We start from the raw sequence: 27031 nt of genomic DNA, 5'->3' as shown, positions 1-27031 counted from the left end.
TGGGGACACAGCGCCATCTGCGGTGCGCTCCGCTCCGCCCCGCCGGCAGCCTGCCCCTGCGGGAGCCGGCGCCACCCCGCGCCCTGCAAACCCCCGGCCCCGGGGCGCTGGGGGGCACCCTCAAAATAAATGAACCGTCCCCGCTGTGGATATCGGAGGGCGCGTGCGTTTTGCTGCGGTGCTGATCGCTCCTTCCCTGCAGTAGAAGGGACGAGAGAAGCTTTCCTAAGCGTGAAGGAGAGTCGTCTTCTAAAACCACAAGATTAATAGAAAGACGTATGATTAAGAGCAATGCCCGAGTTTAGTTTGAAATTGTGGCTTTTAATTGAGCCGCTTCCAGCTGACAGTGTTCCTTAACTTTATTAATTAACTTACAAATCGCCGTTGAAATGTTGGTCTACCACCATGGAATAATGGAAAGCGAGCAAGTTGGGTGTCTTATCAGCTATAAATGTTGAAGAAAATAGCATAAAAAGCCACTGCTTCATTTTTTATTTCTATTGCCTGGGATGGCAAATATTTTACATGCTTTATATATTTCTATTTACTTCCCTAAATGTACACTGGTGTTTTTTTTTTATAAAACATAGTGCTTAGATAATACTTTTAGCCATTCTGATGATATTGAAATAACACCGTGCCACTTTCAGAGGAACTCATATTATTACTTAGAAATTCTTAGATTAATATTAATAATACATATTAGTGTTTAAATTAATATTAAAACCATTACAGATCCTTAAATTATCATGTGTTATCAGTGTTGCTCAGAGAAAGATGCTTTGATTTAATGTGCTCATTTTTGTAAGTATGGGAGTACTAACAGCAACAGCACGTAAGTCAGAAGGAAATCTCCATGCATCTGAAATTTTTACCATATTTTTTCTGAAGCAAGGTCTGCTGGTTCCTTCCACTGTAGCCTTTTGGCTTTCCAGAGTTAACCTGCCTTAAAATCTGCTTTCAAAGGTACTGGCAGTACAGTAACAGTATGATTATAAATGGGAGTGTCTCAGTGGTTAGCAGTTCTGTAAAAGCAGCATCCTGTTTCCCATGTAAATTAAAACCCTAAAACTTTTTCCCCCAGCTCAGTCTTGTGTCTGTGCCTGATTCCCCTAGGGAACTTCTGCCTTGTTTTCTGTAAAAGAGCATAAAGGTGCATAGAAACAGTGAGTGGCTTCTCATATGCTCAAAGAAAGCAATGTAGAATGACTGTCAAGTCATACACAATTCTGAAAGAGATTTGGGGGTTTAAATTTTTTTTTTTTCTGATGAAATAACCAGCTTTCGTTTTATAGATTTTACATGAAAATACTTAAAATATTTTTACCTCTTTTTTTGTTTGTTTGGTTTTGTTTTGTTGGTTTTGTTTTTGGGTTGGTTTTTTTTTAAAAAAAAAAAAAAAAGAAAAGACTCAAAACATGCTAGATTTGGCAAATTGCTAGAGTTTGTTGCATGTGGGACAGGCAGACAAGGAGCCTTGGGAGTCTCCTTCAGTTCTGTCTTGACCAAGAGACAAATATGCGATCTCAGCACCTCATCAACAGTGTTGTTAATTTGTTCGGCATTTCCAGCTTTCCTTTTTTTAGGATCAGTGGGTGCTGGCAAAGCAACCCAATCATAACTACTCACCTATGTGATTTTTTTAAATTTTTGGGGCAAACTGTTCTGAGACTGTAACTGAAGTTTGATTTTACGCTTTATGATGACCCTAAGCTTGGTATGGTCATTTTTGTCTCATAAGTAAGTTTTGTTTGCTTGTTTGAGTGGTCAAGTCAAAATTTTGATCTCATGGGTAGGAATTAGGTGTATGAGATGTGGTGTATTTCCTATACACACATATAAGCAAATTCACGTGGCAGAGAATTTACATTTAAAAAAATAAATAAATATGATGAGTTCCTGTAATCTGATTTTATAAAATAAGAAGAAAAGTCAGAGACCTTTGTAATAAGATGTTTCTGTACTTTTTTAACAAGCTTAATAAAACTCTAAGTTCTCAAATTCAAAAGTATCAAAATATCACTACTTTGATCTAAAATAAGAAAGAAGTTATTTAACTTCTTTATAATGTGGTGAATATAAAAGTGCAGAAGTCGCTTTAAGGATGCCATTATCAGAGACTCTCCTAGTGGAAGCTATCAAGAGTATTGCAAGTAATAATTTCACAGAAGTGGTTAATTTATTTTGTATGTGTTTTGTTGGTATGGTTAGAAGTGGAATCATAGGCACAAGGTCAATGTTTGACTCGTGTTTGAAAACTAGTTGTGCACACAGGAGATGCTTTCATGCATTGGAACATTGCCCAAAGACCAGCTGAGCCAGATGCCTGCCAGTCATGATCTGAAGCTCACTTTTCTGAGACAGTCTGCAGTTTTCTTTGCAGAGGCTGCTTTTAAGAGCACAAAACACCTCAACAAAATAAAATGGTTATATAAAGGTGACAGTAACCATCAAGCATGGTTTTGTTTACCAGAGTATTATGATGGCACATCTCTAATTCTGGACCACTTATTTGTTGTTGCTGAGTCACGGAAGCATTTATTTTTATTAATGAAAAAAAATGTTAAAAGAATTTAAGAGGGATATGTAGAAAAGAGGCTACAAGATCTGGTATAGACTCAGCCTGTCCTTAATTTTGGTAACTTCTTCAGGGGCACAGCTTATGCTGGAAAAGATTCAAAGCTGAGATAATTCCTAACGATCTGCCTCAGGATGACATCTGCATGCAATTACAGTCCTACTAGGTATAAGATTAATTGGCAGTAGTATGCACATCACATAGTGGTATATTTTGCTGTAGTGGTTCTTCTGTCAGTTAAATTGCATCATTTAAAGTTTTTAAAATATACATCATATCTAGTTTAGTGTCAGAATGTTCCATTTTGAAATTTACATAAAAATGTCAAGAAGGGATGTTTCTCAGACAGTTATGGAGTGGTTAAATTACACAGCATTAAATAGCTCAACCCAAGAGCTTAAAGTGTGTTTGGGTTCTTTTTTTTTTTTTTTTAACAAGTAAAGTTTCCATTCTTCTAACTTTGCTTTTTTCTTTGCTCCTCCTGTCTAGCTTTTAATAATCCACGAGCAGGGCAACTGGGCAGGTTATTACCAAACCAGAATTTACCACTTGACATCACACTGCAGAACCCAGCAGGTGCAGGAACTTTCCCACCCATAAGAACGAGTAGCCCCTATTCAGTAATACCTCAGCCGGGACTGATGGGCAGGAATGAAGGGATGATAGGAAGTCAAGGAACTTTAGGCAACAGTAGCACAGGTAAGATAACTTTCCATTTTTTAAAAAAATACTTGAGTAACAGACTATAGCATGTGTAACTTAATGTTGGGGTTATTACAAGTGCAGGTTATTATAAGTAAAAAAGCCTGGAAAAAATCATATTTCATGGGCTGTTATGTACTGGCATACTTATTTTTCATTTCTGTTTCTGCATATTTTTAGTCCTGCTCTTTATGCACTGCTTTTCATCTACTTAAAAACTTCTAGATGAACACAGTGTATTGGCAATTATAGTCTGTTCACATCAATGTTCCAGATTCAGCTGGGGCTTAGAAAGGTAAAAATCCAATCTTTCTGCCTCGAAAAAGCAAATAAATGAGCAGTTGTCTGTAGCGGACATTCTTTCAAAACAAAACTGTGGGCAATATTGTTGTCCTTATGATGTATGTCTCTACAGACCTTGGTTTTGGCCTCAGTTATCCTTTATTTATTAGCCTTAGTTCTCATTTTAAATTAAAGAAATGCTGATGTTTTCATCAGTTTCTGAAACAAATTTTGGGGAAACATCGGATGTTGCAGTTGTATTACCTTTTCTCATAGATTATTCCTGATCTGTGGTGTGTTGATTGATTCATGTTGTCCTAATACTGTACAAAGATAGCATAGGGGTTTCACAAGAAAAGTCTGGCTGATTGACTTATTTCAACTAGTGCATAGTCTGAGACTGTCCAAGTGTGCAACAGCCGCTAAGAACTCTGCGTGAGTAAATAAATGGGTATTGTAAGTCATTTCAGCTGGATATTCACTGTCAAAAATTTATATTTAGTTTGCATCAGTATTAAAAAAAACATGCTGCCAGACACTGAGATATCCTATTTAAGCAGTTTAGAGGTCAACTTGCAGTCTTTCAAGTGTCCCATTACTTTCATGTTCTGTATACATATTAGAGGATGTTATTCATCTTATGTATACAAGTTAGAGAGTATTATCTGTGTTCCTGCCGTTTGCTCTAGCACACCACATATTTCAGCTGATAGAATGTGTACACAAACAGAACAAACCTGAGGGTGTAACACTGAGGCAAGTTTTATACAGTAGCTGAAACAATGGCCCTCTTCAGAGGGTTTTTTTCCTTGGTTATATATCACCAAATAATTGAACTGAGGAATAGTAATAATTATTTGTGTGGCTTTTAGTATTCATTTAAGGATGTTGTGAAATGCAACCGTAGAGATCAGTAGTCCAATCTGAAATCAGTGTTTTATCTGTTCTCTTGACTGTATAGAATTGAAATGTATAGATACTATGAATGTATGTCTTTGGGTTTGGGGATTTTTGTGTTGGGGTTTGGTTGGGTTTTTTTGGCTACTGTCAGAGTGTAGTACTCTATATATTCCAAGTGTAAATAAACTGTATCAGTTGTTTACAGTAGATGTAGGAGGACTTCCCCTAAAATAACGGTAATGAACTTCAGCATCTATCGGAAAGTTCCTGTGAGTAATTTCCCTGCACTGTATATTGGTTCAAGATTATCTGGGTGAGCCTTGAAGCTAAGAAGGCTCTAAGTTCTGAATGAAAGGACTCGCCAAAAGCTGTTTGCAGAATGAAAATTTAAATTCAAGCCTTCTAACTTGTAAGTGTGTGTAGCAATAACATGTTGTTACTCAAGTCTTCATTCTCACTTAGCACTTGGAAAGTAAAGCACTGACACACACATCAGCGAACGTGATTCATTTCCTGAGGAAGGAAGTTAGGGCTATCCACACACCCTCAGCACCTGTTGCAGACTACATGTGGGAACACTTACTCTGAACAGCGTTTCGGAAATGATAAAAGGATCTTCCTCTTGTAAAATGTATAATAATCTCCAGTCCCTTAACAAAGCAGCGTAAGGCATCATTCTGTAGCTTTGCACATCTGGACGGGCAGTTGTGGTACCATGTGCTTTGAGTGAAACTCTTCTGCATTTGTGTTGCTAAAAATGCAGCTCATTGGGCAGTTGTAATGGTAAAGCTGTTCTGAATCATGTGCCGGCACCTGAGTCTGTTTGGCTTTTGTGCAGGAATGATCGGTGGCAATGCACCTCGGCCTGCCATGACATCTGGAGATTGGGGAAGCCAAGCTCCTGCTGTGAGGGTGACCTGTGCGCCCACAGCTAGTGGCATGAACAGGCCGGTGCAAGCAGGCATGATCCGCAACCCCACGGCCAGCATCCCCTTGAGACCCAGCAACCAGCCTGGCCCGAGGCAGATGCTTCCATCTCAGGTCATGAATATGGGTAAGTCAGGGCACATGTGGAATTATGCCTTTTGGCATACGCTGGCTTGTCAAAGATGAAGCAGAAAAACAAAACAAAGTAAAATATTCACTTCAATTATAGATTTGATGAGAACCATATTCCACAGTGAAAGTTTGCTGTGGAAGTGGGAAGAAAGGTGCGTAAAACACTAACTTTTATATTTATGTATTGATATGAACAATTTCTGCTACTCTTTAGGTCCACACTGGTGCAGCCAAAGAAAGGGGATATGAAGTTCCCCTTGTTTATTAAAGGCTGTGGGTTTTTTTAAGAGGAAATGCTGTGAACATTATAATTGTTCTTAGTCACTGTAAAGCAAATACATTTTGATACTGACTCGATATATTGTCTTTTTTTTTATGACTATCTTACTAATATTTGGATCTATGATGTCATATCTGCTGTTTTACAGTTTTGAACCACTTTCAGATTTCTCATGTTACTTTCTGAAATTTTAAAAGCAATTTTTAACAAAAAGATCAAGACGCTTTTAAATGTAATGTTACTGAAGTCTTAATGTTTTTGTTTGCTTTTACTGTAACATACATAATTCAGTGGAAAGAATTAACATGAAAGTAGATTCTTTTCACAGAAGTTATGTGATTATTTTTCCTTGATTAGGGCCATCCGAATTGGAGATGAACATAGGAGGCCCTCAGTATAGCCAACAACAGGCACCTCCAAATCAGACTGCACCGTGGCCAGACAGCATCTTGCCTATAGATCAGGCATCTTTTGGTAATCAGAACAGGTGAGTCTTAGTGTCACATCAAAACACGGAGAGATTTTACAGGCCTATATTTTATACACCTCATGGAAACAAAGTTCTACATAAAATATTCAACAAATGTACATCAATTTAATGCTTGTAGTATTTTATGCTTATGAAACGTGTACATGTCCAAGTAATACTTACAAATGCTCTCTTTTTAATGTGTTGGAAGAATTGGAAGTTCACAGTGAATACTGCCAGTGCTTCGAGTAATTGTACCATTTTCACCTCTCCAGCATTAATGTGGGCATTGATGCTGTCTGATTTTGTTGTTCTTACTGTGAACGATCATACTTAACACTAAATGTAGAAAAATAGCAGAGCCTTTGTAGTTATAACATAGCTGTGTTTTCCTGCAGCTGGGTAGCTTTTTAGGTAGAGCAGGGCTTGTTTTGTTCGGGATTTTTCAATTGACCTAAATTCTTTAAAAGTCAAGGAAGGAAAGATGAAGGGAAAGGGAGGCTGTCTCTTTCTTGAAGTTCCTTCTCAGGTAGCCAAAACTGCAGCCTGATCACAGCTCATTAACTCATACCTAATCTATTAACTTTGTTCATTATTAAGATTTTTAAATAACGTTAAAACTGTTAAATAATGTTAAAAGCAGTTTACACTTCTTAAAAAAGAGCTATGTCTTCTCCAAAAAGTTTGCAGCTTACATTAGAGAATATATATATATATATATATATATATATATATATATGGACTGTATAAGTGATGCAAAATGGACAAGTAATTGAAAATTGTTGAAATATTTTGAACTGCATAAATTGGGATATTTTTCAGTAGTAAATGGGTGGAGCACTGAAAAGAAAATGAAGAGGAGGATGTTGGGAAAAAAAGTGCATCTGAAAAAAGTTAATCTTCTGACTATATTCTCTTATCATTATGGAAAGATGTCTTAAAATATTATCTGTAAATTTAAGTGTGGCATTTTCTCTGTTACTTTCCATGCTTTTCGATTTGTTTCCTGTTGCTAATTCTCATATTGGCATCCATATGCCAAAATCACTGTCTGCATAACTTATTCACTTAAAAAAATGACGCCATAAAATAAAATACAGGGCCATATCTGGTTAACAAGCCAGGCAGATAATTCTTCCATTTTGTTACCTTTGCATTTCTCATAATTTCCTTGTGGCTGAAGATGGTGAAAAAAATTCCCATTGTGTTGCATCTAAAAGTAACCGTATTTTGATCATTTACCCCCAGAGATGATGAATTGCTTGGTGCTGGCATTTCTTATTTATTAATCCCTGGGATTTGTATTTTTATAATCTAATTATCTTCATGAGTATTAAATTTGATACAGGTTAAATCTTGAGTAAAAATAATTCTTTTAGAAAAAAGTTAAACATTATCATTGTGGTATATAAAAAGGGCAAAAAAAACCCCCAAAGTAATGGTCATTGTTTAACACACAGAATTTGACAAATGTGTTAGACATTTTTCTTATCATATGTATTCATGCTTGTTTACAATTTGAGGGAGTTTTTTTGGCTCGCCTTATCAATTATTTTTCCAGATCACAGATTCCTTCTTTTAAGTCATCTTTAAAGTTTGCAAGCAATTTGATTCAAAGGATTTTTTTTTCCTTCTTCCCTTTTACTGATTTATAATTCCATCTGTGAGAGTTATAGAAACTTCTCTCTATATGAGATTGATCAATACTTTGTGATGCTTTAAAGGTGTGTCATATGTATCCATATTTTTATTTCTTACAGTCTAGGATCTAATTTAAAAGATGTTTTTGTTAGTTTTCCTGCCTGCCGTCCTTTGGTTTTTTAGGTGTATAGCCTGACGATGCAGCTCTTTCCTTCTGCTTAGCTTTGACAGAGAGATTAGACTTCCATGGCAACCATATATCTCATTATGGAAACTAAATACACAAACATGTTTCTTTGTTTTTCCAAACAGACATGTAAAAAGGGCTCACATATAGTGCTGTTTCCTCCCTGCATGTGTGACAGCTTTTGTTGTCTCTGAGTAATTATCTGGGATGAGATTCTGCCATGATGTGCATACAGTAGCTGCCCTTGCTTGCAGAATGCTTTGCTCTTTATATTTTCTATAGTAGTCTCGTAATATTGTACATGAAGTAAAGCTTGTGTGTGAACTGCAAAATAAAAATATGTCATTTGGCTGCACATAAGGTGTTATTTCAGATTTAGTTTGTTTCTCAGTAAGTTTTATCCTTTTGGTTTGGAATAAATCTTTATTCTGCCTTTGTAACTGTGAGTGTGCTTTGCATACAAATTCAGGGGTGAGGTAAGCAGGATTTATAGCGCCAGCACACTCTGCCTGACAATATCCAAATTCTTGCTGACACCCTTCTGAGGCACATAACCAAGTGCATAAACTGGCACCCAAGTGTGCAATTCCATAAGGTGGGTTGAGCTGATGCAGTGTTTTGCTGCAAACAAAAAAGGGAATGTCCTTTTCTCCCTGCTCCCTCATTCTTCTGGCTGGCTTTTCCAGATGTTCCATTTGTGCCAGCTCAGATAGTCCTCAGACCCTTCTGTGACCTCTTTGGCTTGCTTAGTCTGATAGAGAAGCAATTAAAAAGAGTATGTGTGGAAATCAGTTCTTTTTCTACCTGTGATAGTATACTTAATCTAACATCTAAAATTCAGTTGCAATTAAATTATTTAGTCTTCTGTGTTCAGTGATTATATTCTATACTGTGCTCCTCTGTTGTCCCTGTAATATGAAATCAGTACTCGGCAGTACCTTTGGTGGACTTGCTTACTTGTCAGAAGCACGATGCCTGTAGGGTCTTGACAGACATTAATCATGCTATTTAGTTTAGCTATTTCTTTGCGTAACATAACTTTCATCTGGAATAGTTTTCTAAACAAAATTGGCAGTGATGAAAATAATTTCTGTCTCCACTTGTTAGTTCAATCTGAGTACTAATCCTCTGATATTATTTCTTGTTTCTCAGCAGCTGTTTACCGACGCTGTGTTCATGTTTTGACAGGCAACCATTTGGCAGCTCACCAGATGATCTCTTGTGTAATCATCCTTCATCAGAGTCACCAAGTGATGAGGGTGCTCTCCTGGATCAGCTTTACATGGCGTTAAGGAATTTTGATGGTTTAGAAGAAATCGACAGGGCTCTAGGAATCCCAGAACTGGTTAGCCAGGTATACTGGACATTACATTGCATGTATTATGTATTGCGTTTAAAGTATATGTTGTCAAGGTGGAGATAAAATATGTTGAAAAAGGGGATTATAAAACACTTCTTGCCAGGTAGGATAGAGTTACATATTTTGGTGGGAGTCTCTCTAACAGCTCAGGGTAACCTGAAAATCTTCCTTCAGCCCCAGGTTTAGTCTTCCTTCCTCTCCCTTGCCACATTCTAGCTCTCCTGCTTCTGACCTGTGCTGCGCCACTTTGCTTTATGCAACTAACCTGTCCGAAACCAGAGGCTTTGCTCATTAGGTGGTCAAAGAAATGACTGTGTGGGAAAAGGTAAGATCACAGCCAGCATCAGGATATAGGAAAGATGAAAAAAGAATATGAAGGCCTAGGAGCAGAGGAGCAAAATCAAGACCTTTGTGTGATGGGGGCAACAAGCTTTTGCATGAGCAAACCTGTAACGTGTAATTTCATCTGTAGTTTTACCTTTAGTTAATGTCTATTAAGGGACAAGTTTCACCTGATGCAGCTGATTCCACTCCAAGCACTTAAAAGCAGATTTTTTTTTTTTAAATTGTAAACATGTTTTCTAAACTTTGCAGAATGAATTTGTTCTATTCTTTTTCATCCATTTTTTTTTCTCCAGTTATTTTCTTAGTAGATTCCAGTTGGTTCTGGTCCATTTCAGTCTTATATGATGTAGAGAAGTGTGGTATAAAAAAAAAAAAATGAGGAGGAAAAGTTAGTGCTTGATGATTCTGGCATCAAAATCATCTTTCCAAAAACAACTCTACATGTCTCTGTAATGATTTAATATTCTCAGACAAACCTAGAATACATATTTCATTTCCCAGCACTCATCAGCGTCCTGAGCATAACTTTTGAACTAGCTCTGCATTTTACATATGAAATAGGACCAATGAAATCGTGCTTTGGACATAAGAAAACTATCTCCAAGCCTATTTGGTACAACAGAGAACTCAGTGAGGTGTTAAACTGGAGATATAATTTATTGGTGGACTTCAATTTTACAGTGTCCACTACCAAAAAAACCATGAATAATGTTTTATTTTAAACTAAGTGGTAAATAACTTCCTATTTATTTAATACCTCAGTGGAAACAGTTTTGCAGATAACAGAACCGTTGTATTTTAAAACATGTTTTTAAAATACCCGTCAAACTTTTTATAACAGCTTAAAGTCTTCTTTCATGAGGGCACTGAAATTTATATTTAACTTGATTTGCAAAGTCGATGTGGAATAAGCTATAAAATTATTCTGGCTAGAGCAAATATTAGGGGAGTATCTAGAATGGAGTTTAGAATTGTGTTAGCTTTTTTATGCTAATGTAAATCAGTTTGTGCAAAAGTGCCCTGAAAGAATTAGGCTCTCTGTTCACATTAGCTTTTGTAATAGTTATTTGAAGTCATTATTTTGTTTAAAGATACTGATAAAAATCTACTTTCTTATCCTTATTCATTTGTAACATCTTGAATTTATCTTGTATTCAATGGCAAAAATATGCTGGCAACACTTCATTTACAGATTTTGATATAGCATTTGTCATTTCAGGTTTCTATTTGTTAGCAGAATGATAGAGTGATGATGCTAAGAATGTGACAAAGACTGTGGGTCTTTGTTTTAAAAAGAAAAGAAAAGAGAGGAGGAATTTGTCTCCATGAATATGTTTTGACACTCAAAAATGCAGTTCTATTTGTTTTGAATTTTTATATTTAGGTAAAGAAAATTTATGTAATTTTCTGTTTAAAAGCATTCACAGCCTAGCAGGTTGGTTTTGCAGGGTGACTGTATTAGTCTCACATAATCCTGTGAAAAGCCATGTCCTGCCAACTGTTTCTATTGTTCATGTATTTCTGCAGAGCCAAGCTGTCGACCCAGAGACCTTCCCCAGCCAGGAGTCGAGCATCCTGATGGAGCAGAAGGCTCCGGTGTTCTCCCAGCAGTACACGGCGCAGGCTCAGATGGCGCAGGGCAGCTACACGCCCATGCAGGACCCGAGCTTCCACCCCATGGGGCAGCGCCCGGGGTACGCAGCCCTTCGCATGCAGCCCCGGCCCAGCCTCCGGCCCGCCAGCATCGTGCAGAGCCAGCCAAACCAGCTGCGGCTCCAGCTGCAGCACAGGCTCCAGGCACAGCAGGTACCTCCCCTCCCGTGCCCGGTTCCATGTCGGCGCAGGTGCCTCTCCGAGGCAGAGCTGGCTGACTGACTGTCAGCTTGCTGCGAGGAGACCAGGTCTTAAGTGTGTACCCTGCTTTATTATAGTGTTGTTCTGCTTTGAAACTAAAAACACTAGCCATAATGAGTTTTGCTGAGGCAATACCCTGCACGTTCTCTTTTTTAATCTTTTTTACATCTTTCCATTATTCTTTCTCTAATACTGTTCAGGAACGTGCCTAGTTTTTAAGCCTAAGTCTCACTGATTCTTTTAGCAAGGCTACAGGGTGCATTTTGTTGTACAGGTCTTTTCCTGTTTGTTGTATCTTGAGTCTTCCAGTTAACCGAAGTGCCTTTTTTTTTGTTGCTGCCTGTTACCTACATCTTTTCCTTGTTGTAGCCTTGGTCAACTTTTAAGGATCATTTTAAGTTGTTGTTTCTTGTTTCATTTTTAAATTTATAGGTTTGTAGTACTCTAAATAAGATATTAATGCTTTTCTAGTGGAGGAGGAAAGATCATTTCTGCCTTCAGACATCAGGATAAGGTCTAATTCAGAGTAAACCTCAACAGTCCAGTCCCAAACTCAAAAACGGTAGGAGCTGTAAAGGCAGCATGTTTGGTAAACAGCTTAGTGCCTGTGTTGTCATTTGTATGGTGTGTTATCTCCTTACGAAACAGGATTCTGTGAATAGTAATAGGACTTGAGCAGCAAAACTAGTCCCTGCTTGGATATGTAAAACTAGGTCCTCAAACCAACTGATCGGGAAGTAGATGTATATACCTCTGTATATAAAAATTCCCTTTTCTTGTTTTCCTTCTAAAAACTTCTGGGTTTTGTGTTGGGTTGTTTTGGTTTTTTTCTTTAGAATCGGCAGCCACTGATAAATCAGATCAGTAGTGTCTCCAATATGAATCTGTCTTTGAGACCTGGAGTGCCAACACAGGTGAGAGAAATAGTACTTTTTTAAAAATCACTTTGTTTTCTTCTTTCTCTCTCCAGTTAAATACGGTAGTAATGCTATGTAGTAAACACATACAATAAATTCTAAAGCTTGAATACAAATAATGCAGTCTGTATGATAAGAAGTATCTTACTGTTTTATTTCTGAGAGTCTTTCTCATATTTACATGGGGTGGATGGTTGTTTACTAGACATACAATATAACTGCATTTTAACCAAGCTTCTCATTTCCTAAAGACGCAATTTTAATGAGCTACTCTATTTGCAATTGCAAATCACTGCAACATTAAACACTGGTATTATTTCAGTTACTGACTCTTGTGCTGTTGGAAGTCTTTCCCAGCAGAAGTATTAATAGGATTATTTTCTCCCGTTTAATATTATTGTTAGTTGTGTGATGAGGAGAAAGAAGAGCTGGAATCTGCCAGATTATTCCAGTGGAAATGCCTCCACTGGTCAGCTTGCCTTAGGAGGGGTTATTGATAGGTGGTGGTGGTTTTCCTTGCAGGGTCCTATCAACGCGCAGATGCTGGCACAGAGGCAGCGGGAGATCCTGAGCCAGCACCTGCGGCAGCGGCAGATGCAGCAGCAGCAGGTGCAGCAGCGGACGCTGATGATGCGAGGGCAGGGCTTGAGCATGACCCCCAGCATGGTGGCCGCCGGTGGCATACCAGCAACCATGAGCAATCCGCGGATCCCGCAGGCAAACGCACAGCAGTTTCCATTTCCTCCAAACTATGGTACTGGTTCCATCCCCTCCAGTGCATTTCTGCAGTCCTACTCCCCCATGTCCTCTCCACTGCTGGGTTCAAGCCCCACTCCCACAGGTCCTTGCCTGGCCCCCTGGGAACAATGGGAAACGTGAAGGTTGGGGCCCCTTGGAAGTCCTTAAGTGCATCATGGTGCCTTCCACTTTCCTAGCTCTCGTACCACGAATTCTCCAAGCACGGCTCTTTTTTTGAGCAATAGTAGAAGTGCAAGGTGTGTGTTTGTTAGATAGATAGATACATATATGCAGATAAAAGTGTGTATGCACACATGAGCACATATATGTGGATGTATTGGCTTGTTGGACTCTGAATTTTGACTGAACTAAACAAACCAATATATAAAGTGTGAATGAAGAAAAATATATGAATTGATAGTGAACAGCATAAAATGACCAGAAACAAAGCTCTACCTAATTATTTTCATTTTGATAATGAGACCCTGCTTAAATATCAGACAGATTCTTGCCCAGGAAACATAATTCTTCATGTGTATGTTATAATGATAAGTACTGTATAAGTTATATTGCAATTACATTAAATAATATGTTATGTGCAAGTTCTGCTGATACAACAAATTATGGCCATCCAATTCTAAATTTGCTATCTACCCTTACCAATCTGTTACCTTTTACACCAGTTTCTAAATCATAGTAGTGCTTTTACTCCATGTATTTGTAATTGCTTTATGAAAATTAAAAGACATTGTGTTATTCCCATTTTATGATATAAACAAAGATACAAAGAAGTTAAGTCACGCAGACAGTAAATGTAAAAACAGATTTCATTCCACCTTATTCTTATCCCAGCATTAAGAGTGGCTTGTTTCTGTTGAGTATGCTGTTTGTGATGAATTTTAACAAGACCAAAGTGACTTGGTTTAAGATATAATTTCTGCACACAATTGGCATTTTACAGCTTAAATTAGGATTTCTTTGCATCTAGATAATTTTTTGATTTTATAAAATCATTAAATGATTGCACAAAGTGGCATTGCCTCTTTTTTGCAGGGACACAGAAATAGAGGTACTAAGGTTTTAAGAACATTAGAAAAAAATGAAAATTGTAGCCTAAATGTTAAAAGGCAGTGCCATGCAGTAAATGGGTCCTGCGTTAAGTTTCACCAAAATGGATTTATAGACAGAAGCAATATGTTTTATTTGCTGGTTTGAATGCAGTTTGGGGGGGGGGGGGAACAATCACTTACTAGTGTTTTTCTTTTGGTCTGTAGAGGAATGAGACAACTTATGTGATTAGGACACACAGGTAGCCAACATATGCAAATTTTTTTTTAAGGTTATGCATATAATATTAGTTGATAATGTCTTACTTTTAATCTAAATTCCACATTAAGTCACAAAGTTGTAGGTTCCAGATTACTTAAGTAGGACAGTGTAAAGACATGTCTGCAAGCGTGGGACCTTGGCTTGTTTTAGCTTTGAATCTACAGTGGCTAAATTTCTTGTTTCTTCTTCAGGTATTAGTCAGCAGCCCGATCCAGGCTTCACAGGGGCCACCACTCCTCAGAGTCCACTGATGTCTCCAAGACTGGCTCATACTCAAAGCCCCATGATTCAGCAGTCTCAGGCTAATCCTGCCTATCAGTCCTCTACAGAGATGAATGGGTGGGCACAAGGGAATATGGGTGGAAACAGGTAAATCCAGAACAAAACCAAAATGAATACACAGAGTAACGGGGTCATTTAAGGTCTACACTTACTTATGGAGTTGTTTTCTGTAATTGTTTGCTAGTTTATTGTTAACTATATCCTAAAAAAGATTTATTTTCAATTTGGCTTGACGAGTTGGTTTAAATTCTGTCTTCATACAAGGCAAAGTGAGTGCATAGCTAAAAGACCTGCATCCACACAATGCATTGCTTTATCTGTGATAACTGATAAAACTCTGTGTGTCCTTAAGAAGCACCTCTGCTGCACAGTGAACTCCAGCCCCTATGTTTGTGTGGATGCATTTCTTCTGCGTATGACTTTCATGTTGTGCTCCCACACTGCTTTCCACATGGCTGGATCAGCTGAGCTGGAGCATATGCATTCCCTACTGCGCTGGAGTTGTGATGACTGGGTATCACCTCCCACTTTAAACGCTGGAGTGCAACTGGGTTCAATCCATTAGTGCTTGCACATACTGGGGGTCAGCATATAACTGTCATTCTCTGAGAGCATTGTAGCATGCCCCATGCATGCAGTCACCATTTCAGTTGAGGCCCATGCCCCAGTCGGTGTAGCTCTAATCAGCCTGTCCCCATTGAATGGGTTGGATGTTGAACGCTATCAATAGGCAGCAATGAGCTTCCAGATGGCAAGGATCTGTGCTTTTCAGTGAAAGGCAGGAGGAGCTATCAGATTGGTGTACAGCCTGTGTCACTTGAAGGTGGGGTACACACAGTTGTCTCTAGCACAGTACCTTTGTCGTCCTGAAGTTCTCAGGCTGCTCTTATTATCCTAGCCCAGCAAAAAACCTTTTCCTGCTGGTTGACAAAGATTTAATAAACCCAGACCACCAGTGATGATACTGATCCAAGTGAAGTTCCCCTTAAAGCAACTGATTTATCCTCATCCTTGTCCATGCCTCTTCCTCACTGTCTTCCTGAAGCATCTGCAGGAGGCATAGCTACCGCTGTCGTGGCTTCTGCTGAAGTGGCATCAGGAGCAGCTCGATAAGACTAATGGTTGGCTTGCTAAACTGCAGCGCTACAGTGGAGACATGTCAAATGCGTTTACACAAGCCACTGACTATTCACAATGATCTGTAGTGTACTGTTTCAGCCATCCAGATAACAACTTAAAAATGGGGTTAGGTGGCCTGAAAAGACATGGAATTGGAACGAAGAGAATGGTGGGATTTTCTGAGTTTGGTCCCATGCCCAGAATGCCGTTGCGCTCCACCAAGTCTCACAGTGCACAGCAATAGCCTAATGGAGTACCCAAGTGCAAGGTTGAGCATTAACCCTAAAAGATTTCCTCAGCTGTGGGAGCAGTCCTTCCCAGGGAAGCAAAAGTCAGCCATTGATATAGAGGTGGTTACTGAGTGCCATCTGACACACAGGAGCCCTTCCACAGTATTTCAGTCTAATGCAGATCCTCTAAACAGACACATTGTTGGGAATAATTCCTTCATTGACTGTTGGATGATGCTGAAAGAGTAGAAAAGACTGAGATGTAAACAGTGAAATGCATTTTAGGAGATGTAAAAAAGTCTCTCATATAACTTCTAACATAATTGGAAGGAAGATACTATCCAGAAAGCACTTGACTTTATATAAAATCTGGGATGAAATCTTCCACAGTTACTCCTCCTTAGGTTGTTCTGAAATGACCTTAAAGGAACGTAAAGGGTAATTGTCTTACACTTTATGGTATTTCTTACAGTGCCACATTTTCAAAACCTGATCCCAAGATTTAGTAAATAAATTTCTGCACAATTGCATGTCTATATTTGTGAGCCCACTTGCCATAATTGTATGTGCAAATCTGGTATTCATATGTGCAAATAGCCTCTTTTGGAAAAAAAAAAAAAAAAGCTTTTTAGACCAGATCCAACTTCAGCTCAACAGTCCTGTGCTGTGCTAACGCTGGAAAGAGAAAAAGGTGATTTCCTTTCCCTCCAAAAATTACTTTCTTAAAGATATTTAAAATACATGCAAAGCTCATTTAGACAGTTAATTGTCTGTTATTGCACACGTGTAACAGATTTGTACTCTGCCATAGTTTCACACGCAAAGGCATGCATTTTTGTGCACAGACATGGGACCTTAAATTTTGAAAATCTATTCCTTAGACATTAATGTAGATGAAATCTAGTTTTTTCCTTTGAAGTTGGGATAAATGACAGTATATACAAAGTCTAGCTTAAGATATACTAAAAAGAGAGTAGTTTCTTAGAGGCTTCAGCATTCTAAGTCTGACACATTGCTTTTTCCATTCCTTGCTGTAGCATGTTTTCACAACAGTCCCCACCACATTTTGGGCAGCAAGCAAGCACCAGCATGTACAATAATAACATGAACATCAGTGTATCCATGGCAACCAACACAAGTGGTATGAACAACATGAACCAGATGACAGGGCAGATCAGCATGACCTCAGCGACCTCTGTGCCTACATCAGGGTTGTCCTCCATGGGTCCTGAGCAGGTGAGAATTTAAGGACATGAGATGACAGCTAGAGGATTTGCTTTGACTTTCAGTAGTTTTTCAGGTCCGCTGCGTTGGGCTGTAACTGCTGTAAGCCATTATGTTTCTTTTACTAGTTTTCTTGAGTAATGATACTGTTTAAAAGGCTTTGTTTTTAGCTCTGCACTCAGATAACCAAGGTGACCGATGAGGTAGAGAGCACTTTTTGCATCTCAATTTCCCATTTTGACCCAGCACCACTTTAGTTAGCACCTGTAGTTGCTCCTGGACTTCGTGGAAAGTGTGTGCTGATCTAGCTGCTGTTCGCAGTAGGTAAGTTGCCATAGCACAGTTGGAGGTCACAAGTCTCCTTGCTAATTTTCTCAGCAGTGGAGGCTAGAACTGAATGGCAGACAGCTGTTTCCTAGAGATAAGAGTGAAAGATGCTGGTGTGGGCAGTGTGTGGAAGATGCTTCTACTGCCACTGTGATTGTAGTAGCAGACAATAGGCAGTCAACTTCAAGAACTATCAATCTGGCACCTTCACAAACACAAAATCCACACTTTGTAATGTGGCGCATATAAAATATGTTGCTGAATCAATAGGTAAGTAACCTGCTCTTTTCTGCTGAGAGGTTTACACACTTGGTTTTATTTGAGACTGCTACTTAGGGTATCCGAAATAAGGAAAATAACATTTCCATTTGTCGACCTGCAATTAAACTGCACAGTACATTAATAAGTATTTGACAAACAAGTCTTCTTAACGGCTTCATATGTTTGTTTCAGAGCTGAACTCCCGTTTGTTCAAAACACAGACTTGAAATGATGGCCTTTTCTTAGAAATTTTGGAAGGAAAGTACCTCTTGTGTCTTCAGGCGGCATCTCCTGCTGTGGCAGACAATATCATAAACCTTTTTTCTGAGACTATAACGTTCCAGTTTAAAGCTGGTTTTATTATTGGCCTGTTAATGTATGTCCATTTTCCAGCCTAAATTTGATAACTTTTCCAATATTGCCCTTAAGCTTAAATAGCTCTTTTCTTCTCTTGTATTTTAGAAAAGAGACATTCTACCAACATGATTTTTCGGTTGTTTTGAGATTGTTGGATTGTTTTATTTTGCATTTCTTGGGGGTTTTCCTGTAAGTTAAACAAGCCACAGTGTTTCAGTCTCTTCTTGTAGGTTTTAAATTCCCTTTCCTTTTCTGCACCTGTTCCAGTTTGAATCAGTATTTCCTAAGCACCAGAGCCATGTGCATAACACCATTTCTTCCCCTTTTCTCTTGGAATACTCTGACAGATATAGCCCCAGATGACATTTTTCTTTTACAGCTGCCACATACTTGTGACCTGAAGTAATTTTGATACTCCTGAATCTGTCACCTTCTCTGATATTCCCAGTTTCTAAGCCAAATTATAGCAGACATCATTATTATTATTATTATTATTATTATTATTATTATTTCCCAAGTGCATACTGTTGCACACATTTAAAGCAATAAAACAATAATAAAACCAAAAAATAAAAAGAGTGGAGACTTGAAGGTGACAGCCCAGTCTGATTTTTCAGCCTACCCATTCTACATAATTTTCCCCAGGAACCTGAACTGAGACACATGCATTATAGAAGGAGATTGTTTTTATTTCAAGGATTTCCATGCAGACTTTTTCCACTGGCACAGTTGTCACATGGCTTTTCCTTCCTGTTAGACTACAAGGTCTTGTTTCAAGATAGCAGTTATCTAACTTCCAGTAAGCTGAATAGTCTGAGGTTCTTGTGCATCTCAACATTTGTTTTTCAGTCCCTTTTGTGGATCTACTTTTCATTCCACTGTTGTAATCTCCTTCTGGAAGTATGAACAGAGTAATTAGAGACAGTGATTTAACAGTGACTGTATTAAAGCTGTGTAAAGTCAAGTTCTGCTTCTAATTTCTCTTTCAATCCATGGGTTCCCTTGGCTCTGTTGGTGACAATGTCACACTGGAGAGCACATACTGAAACCCTTACGATGATCCCCAGATCCTCCTCAGCATGTTCTACGTAAATGAAACCTGCATTCTTTGTTCCCAAATGCATTGCCTTCCTTTTGTCTACATCAAATCGCATTTCTTAGATTGAGTCTGTTTAGCCAAAGTGCTGTGGCTCATTCTGTAACAGTAACCTGTTTTCCTCCTGATTTGCCACCCCGGCACTGTGTCATCTGCAAACGCTGCAAGCAAGTGTTTTATGTTTCATCTAGATCAGAGGTGGCCAACTGACAGCTGAGGGGCCATTTCTGGGCCACAAGACAGTACTTTTCAGTCCTCCAGAATGTTTGCTGTGCTGCTTCCCATTTTCTTTTCTGAGAGACGGGAATAAATAAATATGTGTATTTGAATACTAAAATTGATACTGTTTTCAGACCATAGTGCTTTACAATTTGGCATCTTTATTTAGTAATTGACCTCGGCTGTGCTGAACTACTTCTTATAACTGGTGGTTTTCAAAATGACTACATTTTCTTTAATTCTGATGACTGTCACCATTTTATTCATTCTTTTGGGTTTTTGTTATACTGTCACACTTTTACTTACTTAATGCCATTTTTTGTTCCATAAAACATAATTTTACTTCACATGCTCATCTCTTTCTAATCACATCAAATAACAGTGTTTACACTAAAAATGTGTTCCATCTTTTGAAAAAAAATTAACACTCCACATGTTATTGGATGGCTTGGGAATTACTATGTATTACCTGTTAGTAAAAAGCTGTGCCTGGGCTTATTTACCTGGTGAGAAGCAGGTATATTAGCTTTAGTACCAAAGAGGTTTGTTTGGCTCTGTCTCCTGTCTCTTTGTGGCACTATACTGTATCATACAGACATATCCAGAGCTCAGAAATATTGTTTGGTGTTTCTGCTCATACTGGTGTATCTCCAGCTTCTCTTGTTTACTACCTAGGCTCCTGGCATCACCAAGTAAAAAATGAAGATTATGCCCAAAATGGGCTTGCTATTTATGATGCTGAGACCCTTTTATGTACTTGACAGATCAGACCTTGTCTCATTATCATCTTCTCCCTTATAATTACATTAAAGATCTTTCGGCTGCTCTTACTAGTGTGTCTTCTAGGAAGCTGCTACCAGGAACACTGGAATGCTAGCTGCCAGCTCTGCAGGTTCCTTCTGCCCAAAAGAGCTTCCCCAGACATCAAGAAAGTCTAAATCTTCTTGATGTTACACCATTCACACAATCAACTGTTTTTTTTCCCTTATCTTCTTTGTACAATGGACTGTTGCTGTAGTTTTGCTTGTTACTTACTTTGCAGCATGGATCCATGTACTGGGCTATCAGAGAAGCAATTTGAAACCTATGCAAGAGAAGAGGCTTTTCAGTATATAAAATAAACCCCTATCTAGTTGTCCACTTAGAGTAGATGCTTATTAATCTGCACAGGGCAGTACTTCCCAGGCCAAAATTATCATGGTATCTATAGTTATCTTGGAACAGTATTTTGATTTTGTTCAGCATACTGAATGAAAGGAGCTCTGGAGGGGTAGGAAACTTTTCTAATTAGACACCTTGTATATAATTCTGCTTTATTAACAGGAGGCCCTATTAATGTGCTTAATTGCAAAGGAATGGTATCTTCTGTCTTGTTTTAGTCAGATTTCATATCTAATAACACCACTTGACCTGTCCTTAGAAAATTGTATAAACCCTTCCATGTCTTTGTCCTTCTCCATACTTTTCTGATTGAATTGTTATTGTAGTCAGAAAAAATAATATGTGAATGTGGAGTGTTTTGTTTCAAGGACTTCTGAAGCAAATATATTCATGTAACAAAACCACAGATTTTTTTTTTTTAATCTCATAACCATGTCAGACAGGATTCTTGCATTATCACTGTCAAAGAGAATCTGTGGTAGGAACTTGACTGAACCAGCTTCCTTTTCCATACCTGTCCTAACTGCCATAATGAAAATCATGCAGTCATCTTTTTGTTCCAGAACTGCTGTTGATTCAGTATGGAATTTTTATATTTTTGCTTTTTATTTTTTCCTTCCTTTGTCTGCTGAAAAAAACAGAAAAGGCCTGTACATTCTGATGAATGTTGATCAATAGTATAAAACACTTTTCAGACATGGATTCTGTTGCTTAGTCAAATGCATGTAGATAAAGTTGTGAAGCTGTCTCCTTTCTTTCTGAACAAAATAGTGTGGTTCTCTTCCCTTCTGATGTAAATTTTCACATTCAGGTTTAAAAATCTGCTCATTTGTGTTAAGAAGAAATCACTAAGAGGCTTGCGGCACTTAATTTCTTCGGACTTGAAATTTCTATGACAAAAATATTTTAACTGTTCCTATTGAACTGCAGTCTTGTCTCTGGCAAAAAAACACCTCTTTAGGTGGTTGCGTGACATTGCATTTAGCTTTGCAACGTTTTGCAGAATTGGTGAATAGCAACAGAAACAACAGTCAGGAGGATCTGAAACGAAAAGACTTTGATGCGGTAAATTCAAGAGAGTCTTCCCCGCTTGCTGCAGCAGGTTGCTGTAGCTGACATGAGGTAGTGCTGTGGCAGAATATCCTCTCCTTGGCAACACGAGTCTCCTAAAGGGCAGGTGACATAGGAAACATCTTTTTCCTTACAGCAAAATCTGGAGGGGTATATCTTCACTATTATCACATCCATCTAATCTGAGGGAAGTAACAGAGAGAACTGAGTCAACAAAGGGTCCCTAGGAAGAGGTTTCTTTCCCTGTAAAACTTCTAAGGAAAGCTGAATTTTCTAGTATTTCAGAACCTTGAAAGGCTGTGTTTTATATTTTATACCGCAGTGAGATTAATCCTTTGATTATGAAAGCAATGCTGTAAATTTGGAAAGCCACTCTCTCCACATAAATAAGCATGACAAACCCTTTGGTTGTGCAGAAATAGATAGTTTCAATACTTTCCTGTGGCTGTGTTCAAAAAATTGTTGAGACCATCCAGTTAGGAAAGCATGCTACTGCACATTTTCCTACTTCATGCTAACTTTCTGCATTGCTTAGAAGCATAAAAATAAGTGTCGTTAAAACTAAGTCAGTAGTTGATATATTCAGCCTACATGTTATCAGGCTTTGAAAAAATTGTGTGGCAGTTTGCAAGCAAAAAAGCTGTGTGTTACTGAGGTTAAGGAAGTAGTTACACGTTTCTGCTTTTGGGACTTCAGTAGCAAGCATGTCCTCTTCAAATAACACTGACTTAATTTATGGAGCCTGCTTTGTAAAATACACACAAGGGTCATAGTATCAGGAATGAAATCTTGGTTGTTGACTGTGAAGCAGAGTCATATGTGTCAATCACATGCTGCGCAAGAAGGGTGCTCAGCTATGTAGTCACTTCTCTGATTGCAGCATCATCTCAGAAGTGGATGTAGGTATATGCAAGGGGCATAGTGGTTTAGAATGCTTCTTTTTCATTCCCAGTCCACTTTCCAGCATATTCTTTAATTCATTCTCCTTAATGTCTTGTTACCAATAGGTTAATGATCCTGCTATGAGGGGAGGCAATCTTTTTCCAAACCAGCTGCCTGGAATGGATATGATAAAGCAGGACGGAGATGCAGCACGGGTAAGGAATAGCATACAGAGGCAACAGAAACGGGAATATATTGTGGTCGAGAATGAATACAGTGTCTTTTTACTTACAAAGCTGAGTGTACCCAGGGCAATAGTAATTAAGTTTTTTGCAATTAATTTTTTTAATTTGGCTTTTAGTGACATCTGTATTAAGTTCCTTGTTTAGATCCCACTAGCATTACTGAAGTGAATAATACAGAATACCTTTACATTAACAGAATACATTATGTTACTGAATTAACAAACAGTCACATTCAGCAGACTTATGTATAGTAGTATTTGCTTTTTACACAGAGCAATTACATGACTATTTGCTGATGATGGGGAAGACTTACTAGTGATTTATATTTGCACTGCTGCATGCTTAACCCATTTCATGTTTCATCCTGCCTAAGTGTTTCTGTACTTCTCATTGCATTATACTTAGGGCAAAAATCTCATGAATTATTTAATTTATTACTTTCTATACAGTGCTTCTTCTGAGAAAAGTGGTAGAACTGAACTAATTTTCACACAAATTTCCAACTGACAGGGTAATTAGCGTTTGCTTAGGTTGAAACCGATTTGTATTCCAGACAGTAACAGTACTAAAGGAAAGACATTGTGGAGTTCTTGGCAAGTGGCCAAGTAAATGAGGTGGGTTTTATGTGCCCCTCCTCAGCGGAAGGTTTTTTTGTGGCGATAATCGTCACATAACATAAGTTTGCTACAAGAAACCTGGTGTTTCGAGACCCTGTGTGATTTCAAACCAGAGCTCAGCCTTTCCCCTGCCTGGTCCCAGCAAGGCGGCTGTGCGGACCCATCCGAATGTCCGAGGCCGACCTTCCAAGGAGTGCAGCCAAGCAGCCTCGCCGAGGAAGCGGTGTGGGGACCCCCCTGCCCCTCCCTGCGGGGACCCTTCGCCCGTCCCTGTGGAGACCCCAGGCCCAGGGCGGGGGGTGCTATGTCGCAGCCGCCCCCGCCAGCTCCTCCCCGGCTCAGGAGGATGGGAGGGAAAAGGCTTTAAGTTGCCCATTTTCCCAGCCACTTGTTGTCATTGAAACAGGCAGATCTAAGCCGTTATTCCTACCGGAGTCATCAGGTAACCTGTTGGAGAGCCCACTCCCCACACCATTGTTTCCTGTCATCTCCTTTTATGCAGTGTTGAGATCAGAAAGATGAAATTAAATAAACAAATTTTCCTCTTACACTGAATCCAATGGCAAATTTTAAAGTTTTCTACTGTTAAGACAAGATAAACTTGAATAATAGGGGAAAATTTTAAAAAGTGACTGCAGATATATCAAGAGTAGTGAAAATGAACAATGTGAAAGTACGGAGGAAGAAGTAACCATATGTGTATTCTGTTGGGGTTTTTTTTGGTTGTTTTGTTTTGTTTTGTTTACACACATATGTGTTTAAATCTTCCTGGAGGCCTATTGTTTTCACACCTTCATGGTTCATATGAAAAGACAAGTGCCTGTCTCTGAGAGTGGAGGGCCAGTGCACAGAGGGAGGCTTTTCTGCAACCATCTCATGGCCACTTTGAAGATTAATAAAAAAATGCAATATTTAGAGAAGGAAGAGAGAGTGAATGTGACGGAAAATGTTTGGAAACGCATGAGAGAGGGTGGAGAGAAGTCAGGGAAGAGTATGCAAGTGGAAGGAAACAAGTGACAAGACTTTGAACAGGGAAACTGTGGTGTTTTAAATTAAAATAATGGAGTCGGTGCTATGACAATGAGGAGGACAGTGTGCATAGAGAACAGTTTTGTGTCACCAGTGGAAAAGCAACTTCTTAAACCTCTTGGATTATTTTGTAAGGGTACATTGGACTGCACTTTTTGTGATTTTACTTTTATTCTACTAATGCAGCTCTGACTGTCAAGGAAAATGTGGAAGGTTTATATGCACTATAGATATCTTTTACAGAACTTTGAACTGTAATAGAGGTTACATGTGTCTGTGATATAAACTATTCCTGTGTAACTTTTTAAAGCCACAAGCTGTGTAATTAGAAAGCTGAGGAGAGGATTAATGTGCTTCATCCCTTGGTAGTTGTGGCTTTAGCATATGAAATTTGAGAAATTCATCTGACAAATGAGAAACTCCTCTGACAATTTTTTTTTTCCCCAATGTTTCATAAAACTGATCTCAACAACTGTATTATTTAAAGGGATTGGTTCTGTTTAGAGTTGAATAACAAGGAAATAACTGCTGTTCCTGAAATCTGTACAACTATGGATGTCAGATCTCTATGTCTACTGTTTTAATTTGTTTGCTTAATACTGATTCACTTTGATTTAACATGTTAAGGATAAAAATTCTACAGTTTAAAACTTGCAAGGATGATACTAATGCTTAACAGAGAAGCTCTTTTTAAAGTAACTGGAGGACAGAGAATTTTTCAAGGCGCAAAGTACCCTTCATTTGTAGAGCTGAAAATAGTTGCATCTGGAACAGTTTAATATATTATTTTGCCATTATTGGAACAAATTTGTATTAAATAATTTCACATGGTAAAAGAAAATTTTGAACCTGCTTCATTTAAAATTAGATGTCTGAATAGTACTGTTCGTAGCTGAGGTTTTTGAGGGGCTTCCAGTTTAACTTCATACCAGTGTAGCAGGCATCTTATAGTCAATGATCTTTGGGGTTTTCAGATTACTGCTCTGCTCTGAAGTTGCATACATCAGCCATGGAAGTTATTCTGAGCAATTTTTCCCACATTCACTTATCAGCCCGGGAATAATAATTTGATCTGTTTCTTTAAAGTCCTGTTTGTTTTGGTTACATCTAAATAAAAAGGGATGGGGGAATGTTTTTCTAGAGGTATGCTTGTGCCTTCTTTGTCTTACTCACTCTTTTATGTATTTTACCACCCTATGATTCAAATCTCTGCTAAATTATTTTTTGAAATCTTTTGTAGTGCATGAATTTTTTTCAAGACACTGGTATGGTAGAAACATTTATTTAACATCTCTTTAGAGATACTGTTTGTGAAATGTTCACTCTGAAAATATAGACATGTTTGTCACAGTGTCCCTGAACTGCCTCTCAACATGTTAAGAAGAGGAGCCAAAGTTTAGCTTGTTGGTATTAGTCAGGGCATGAGGGATGTGAGTGTGATGTGTATGTCCTGTGATAAAGCGAGGAGGAGCAGGAGCACGACTCACTGTGTTGGCATCTGGACCGTGCTTGTGGCAGGTTGCCCTCAAGATCTCCAGCTGCACCAGCTGGGCTGGGAATAGCATGTGCCCAAAACATAGGACCTTTCTTTCCTGAGTCACAGAATGGTTCCTGACACTGACTTTATTTGTCAGCAAAGATACATTTCTAGGCCTTGTGGGACTGCAGAGGAAAGCATGGTAAAGTCCAAAGCATGGTGTAGACAGCTTCCAGAAGGCAGTCTAGAAGCATGCACATGGGCCGGTGAGGAAACTGCCTACTGCCAGCACCATCCCTGAGCAAACAGGGCCTTCCTCATGCACAGCAGAAGGCTGTGAGCAAAGAGCTGCTCTGCTGCTGGAGCCACGGGATAGAAGTGAAGAGCAACCCCAGGGGAGAACAAAAATGGGTTTTGGCTGGATTGGCTCTGACATGACTGACCACAGCACCCCATGGGAGCAGGAGTTTGCAAGGGGAGGAAGGCCAAGAGGCACAGACTGCAGTCACTGGAATGGACAGTCTTAAAACAACTGTGCAAACCACATCCTGAGTTTCTTTCAAATAAGAAAGTACAGAATAAGAAAATACAACTCATCTGAAACCAGTTTGTACTCTATTTGTGTAAAGACACTGCAAGTGTAGTAAGTGTGAAGAACATCTCTAGGGATCAGTAGCTGAAGATTTTTTTACTTCGTTATTCCCTTTTTTGTTATGATTCTTGGAGGGAAAGGTGAACGAAGGCAGTTGTTTCCTTTGAGGGTGATGCAGCAGTAACACAGAGAGATTTTACA

General features: G+C 38.7%; 1 protein-coding gene across 9 annotated transcripts in view; it reads left to right on the top strand.

The window, feature by feature from the left end:
• NCOA2 (nuclear receptor coactivator 2) overlaps positions 1–27031 on the top strand; it is a 187879-nt gene that overhangs the window by 156675 nt on the left and 4173 nt on the right. For all 9 annotated transcript variants that reach the window (XM_026841596.1, XM_026841600.1, XM_026841599.1 and 6 more), the window contains 10 exons: positions 3068–3277; positions 5301–5516; positions 6159–6288; positions 9287–9452; positions 11331–11609; positions 12494–12571; positions 13097–13328; positions 14833–15010; positions 17310–17508; positions 22996–23085. In XM_026841596.1, the coding sequence (XP_026697397.1) occupies positions 3068–3277; positions 5301–5516; positions 6159–6288; positions 9287–9452; positions 11331–11609; positions 12494–12571; positions 13097–13328; positions 14833–15010; positions 17310–17508; positions 22996–23085 (1778 nt within the window). The remainder of the gene's footprint in view (positions 1–3067; positions 3278–5300; positions 5517–6158; positions 6289–9286; positions 9453–11330; positions 11610–12493; positions 12572–13096; positions 13329–14832; positions 15011–17309; positions 17509–22995; positions 23086–27031) is intronic.

This window comes from Athene cunicularia (genome assembly GCF_003259725.1).
Source record: "Athene cunicularia isolate RWA chromosome 2 unlocalized genomic scaffold, athCun1 chr2_part1, whole genome shotgun sequence".
NCBI classification, from domain to species: domain Eukaryota; kingdom Metazoa; phylum Chordata; class Aves; order Strigiformes; family Strigidae; genus Athene; species Athene cunicularia.
This window is presented reverse-complemented; position numbering and strand designations above follow the sequence as displayed.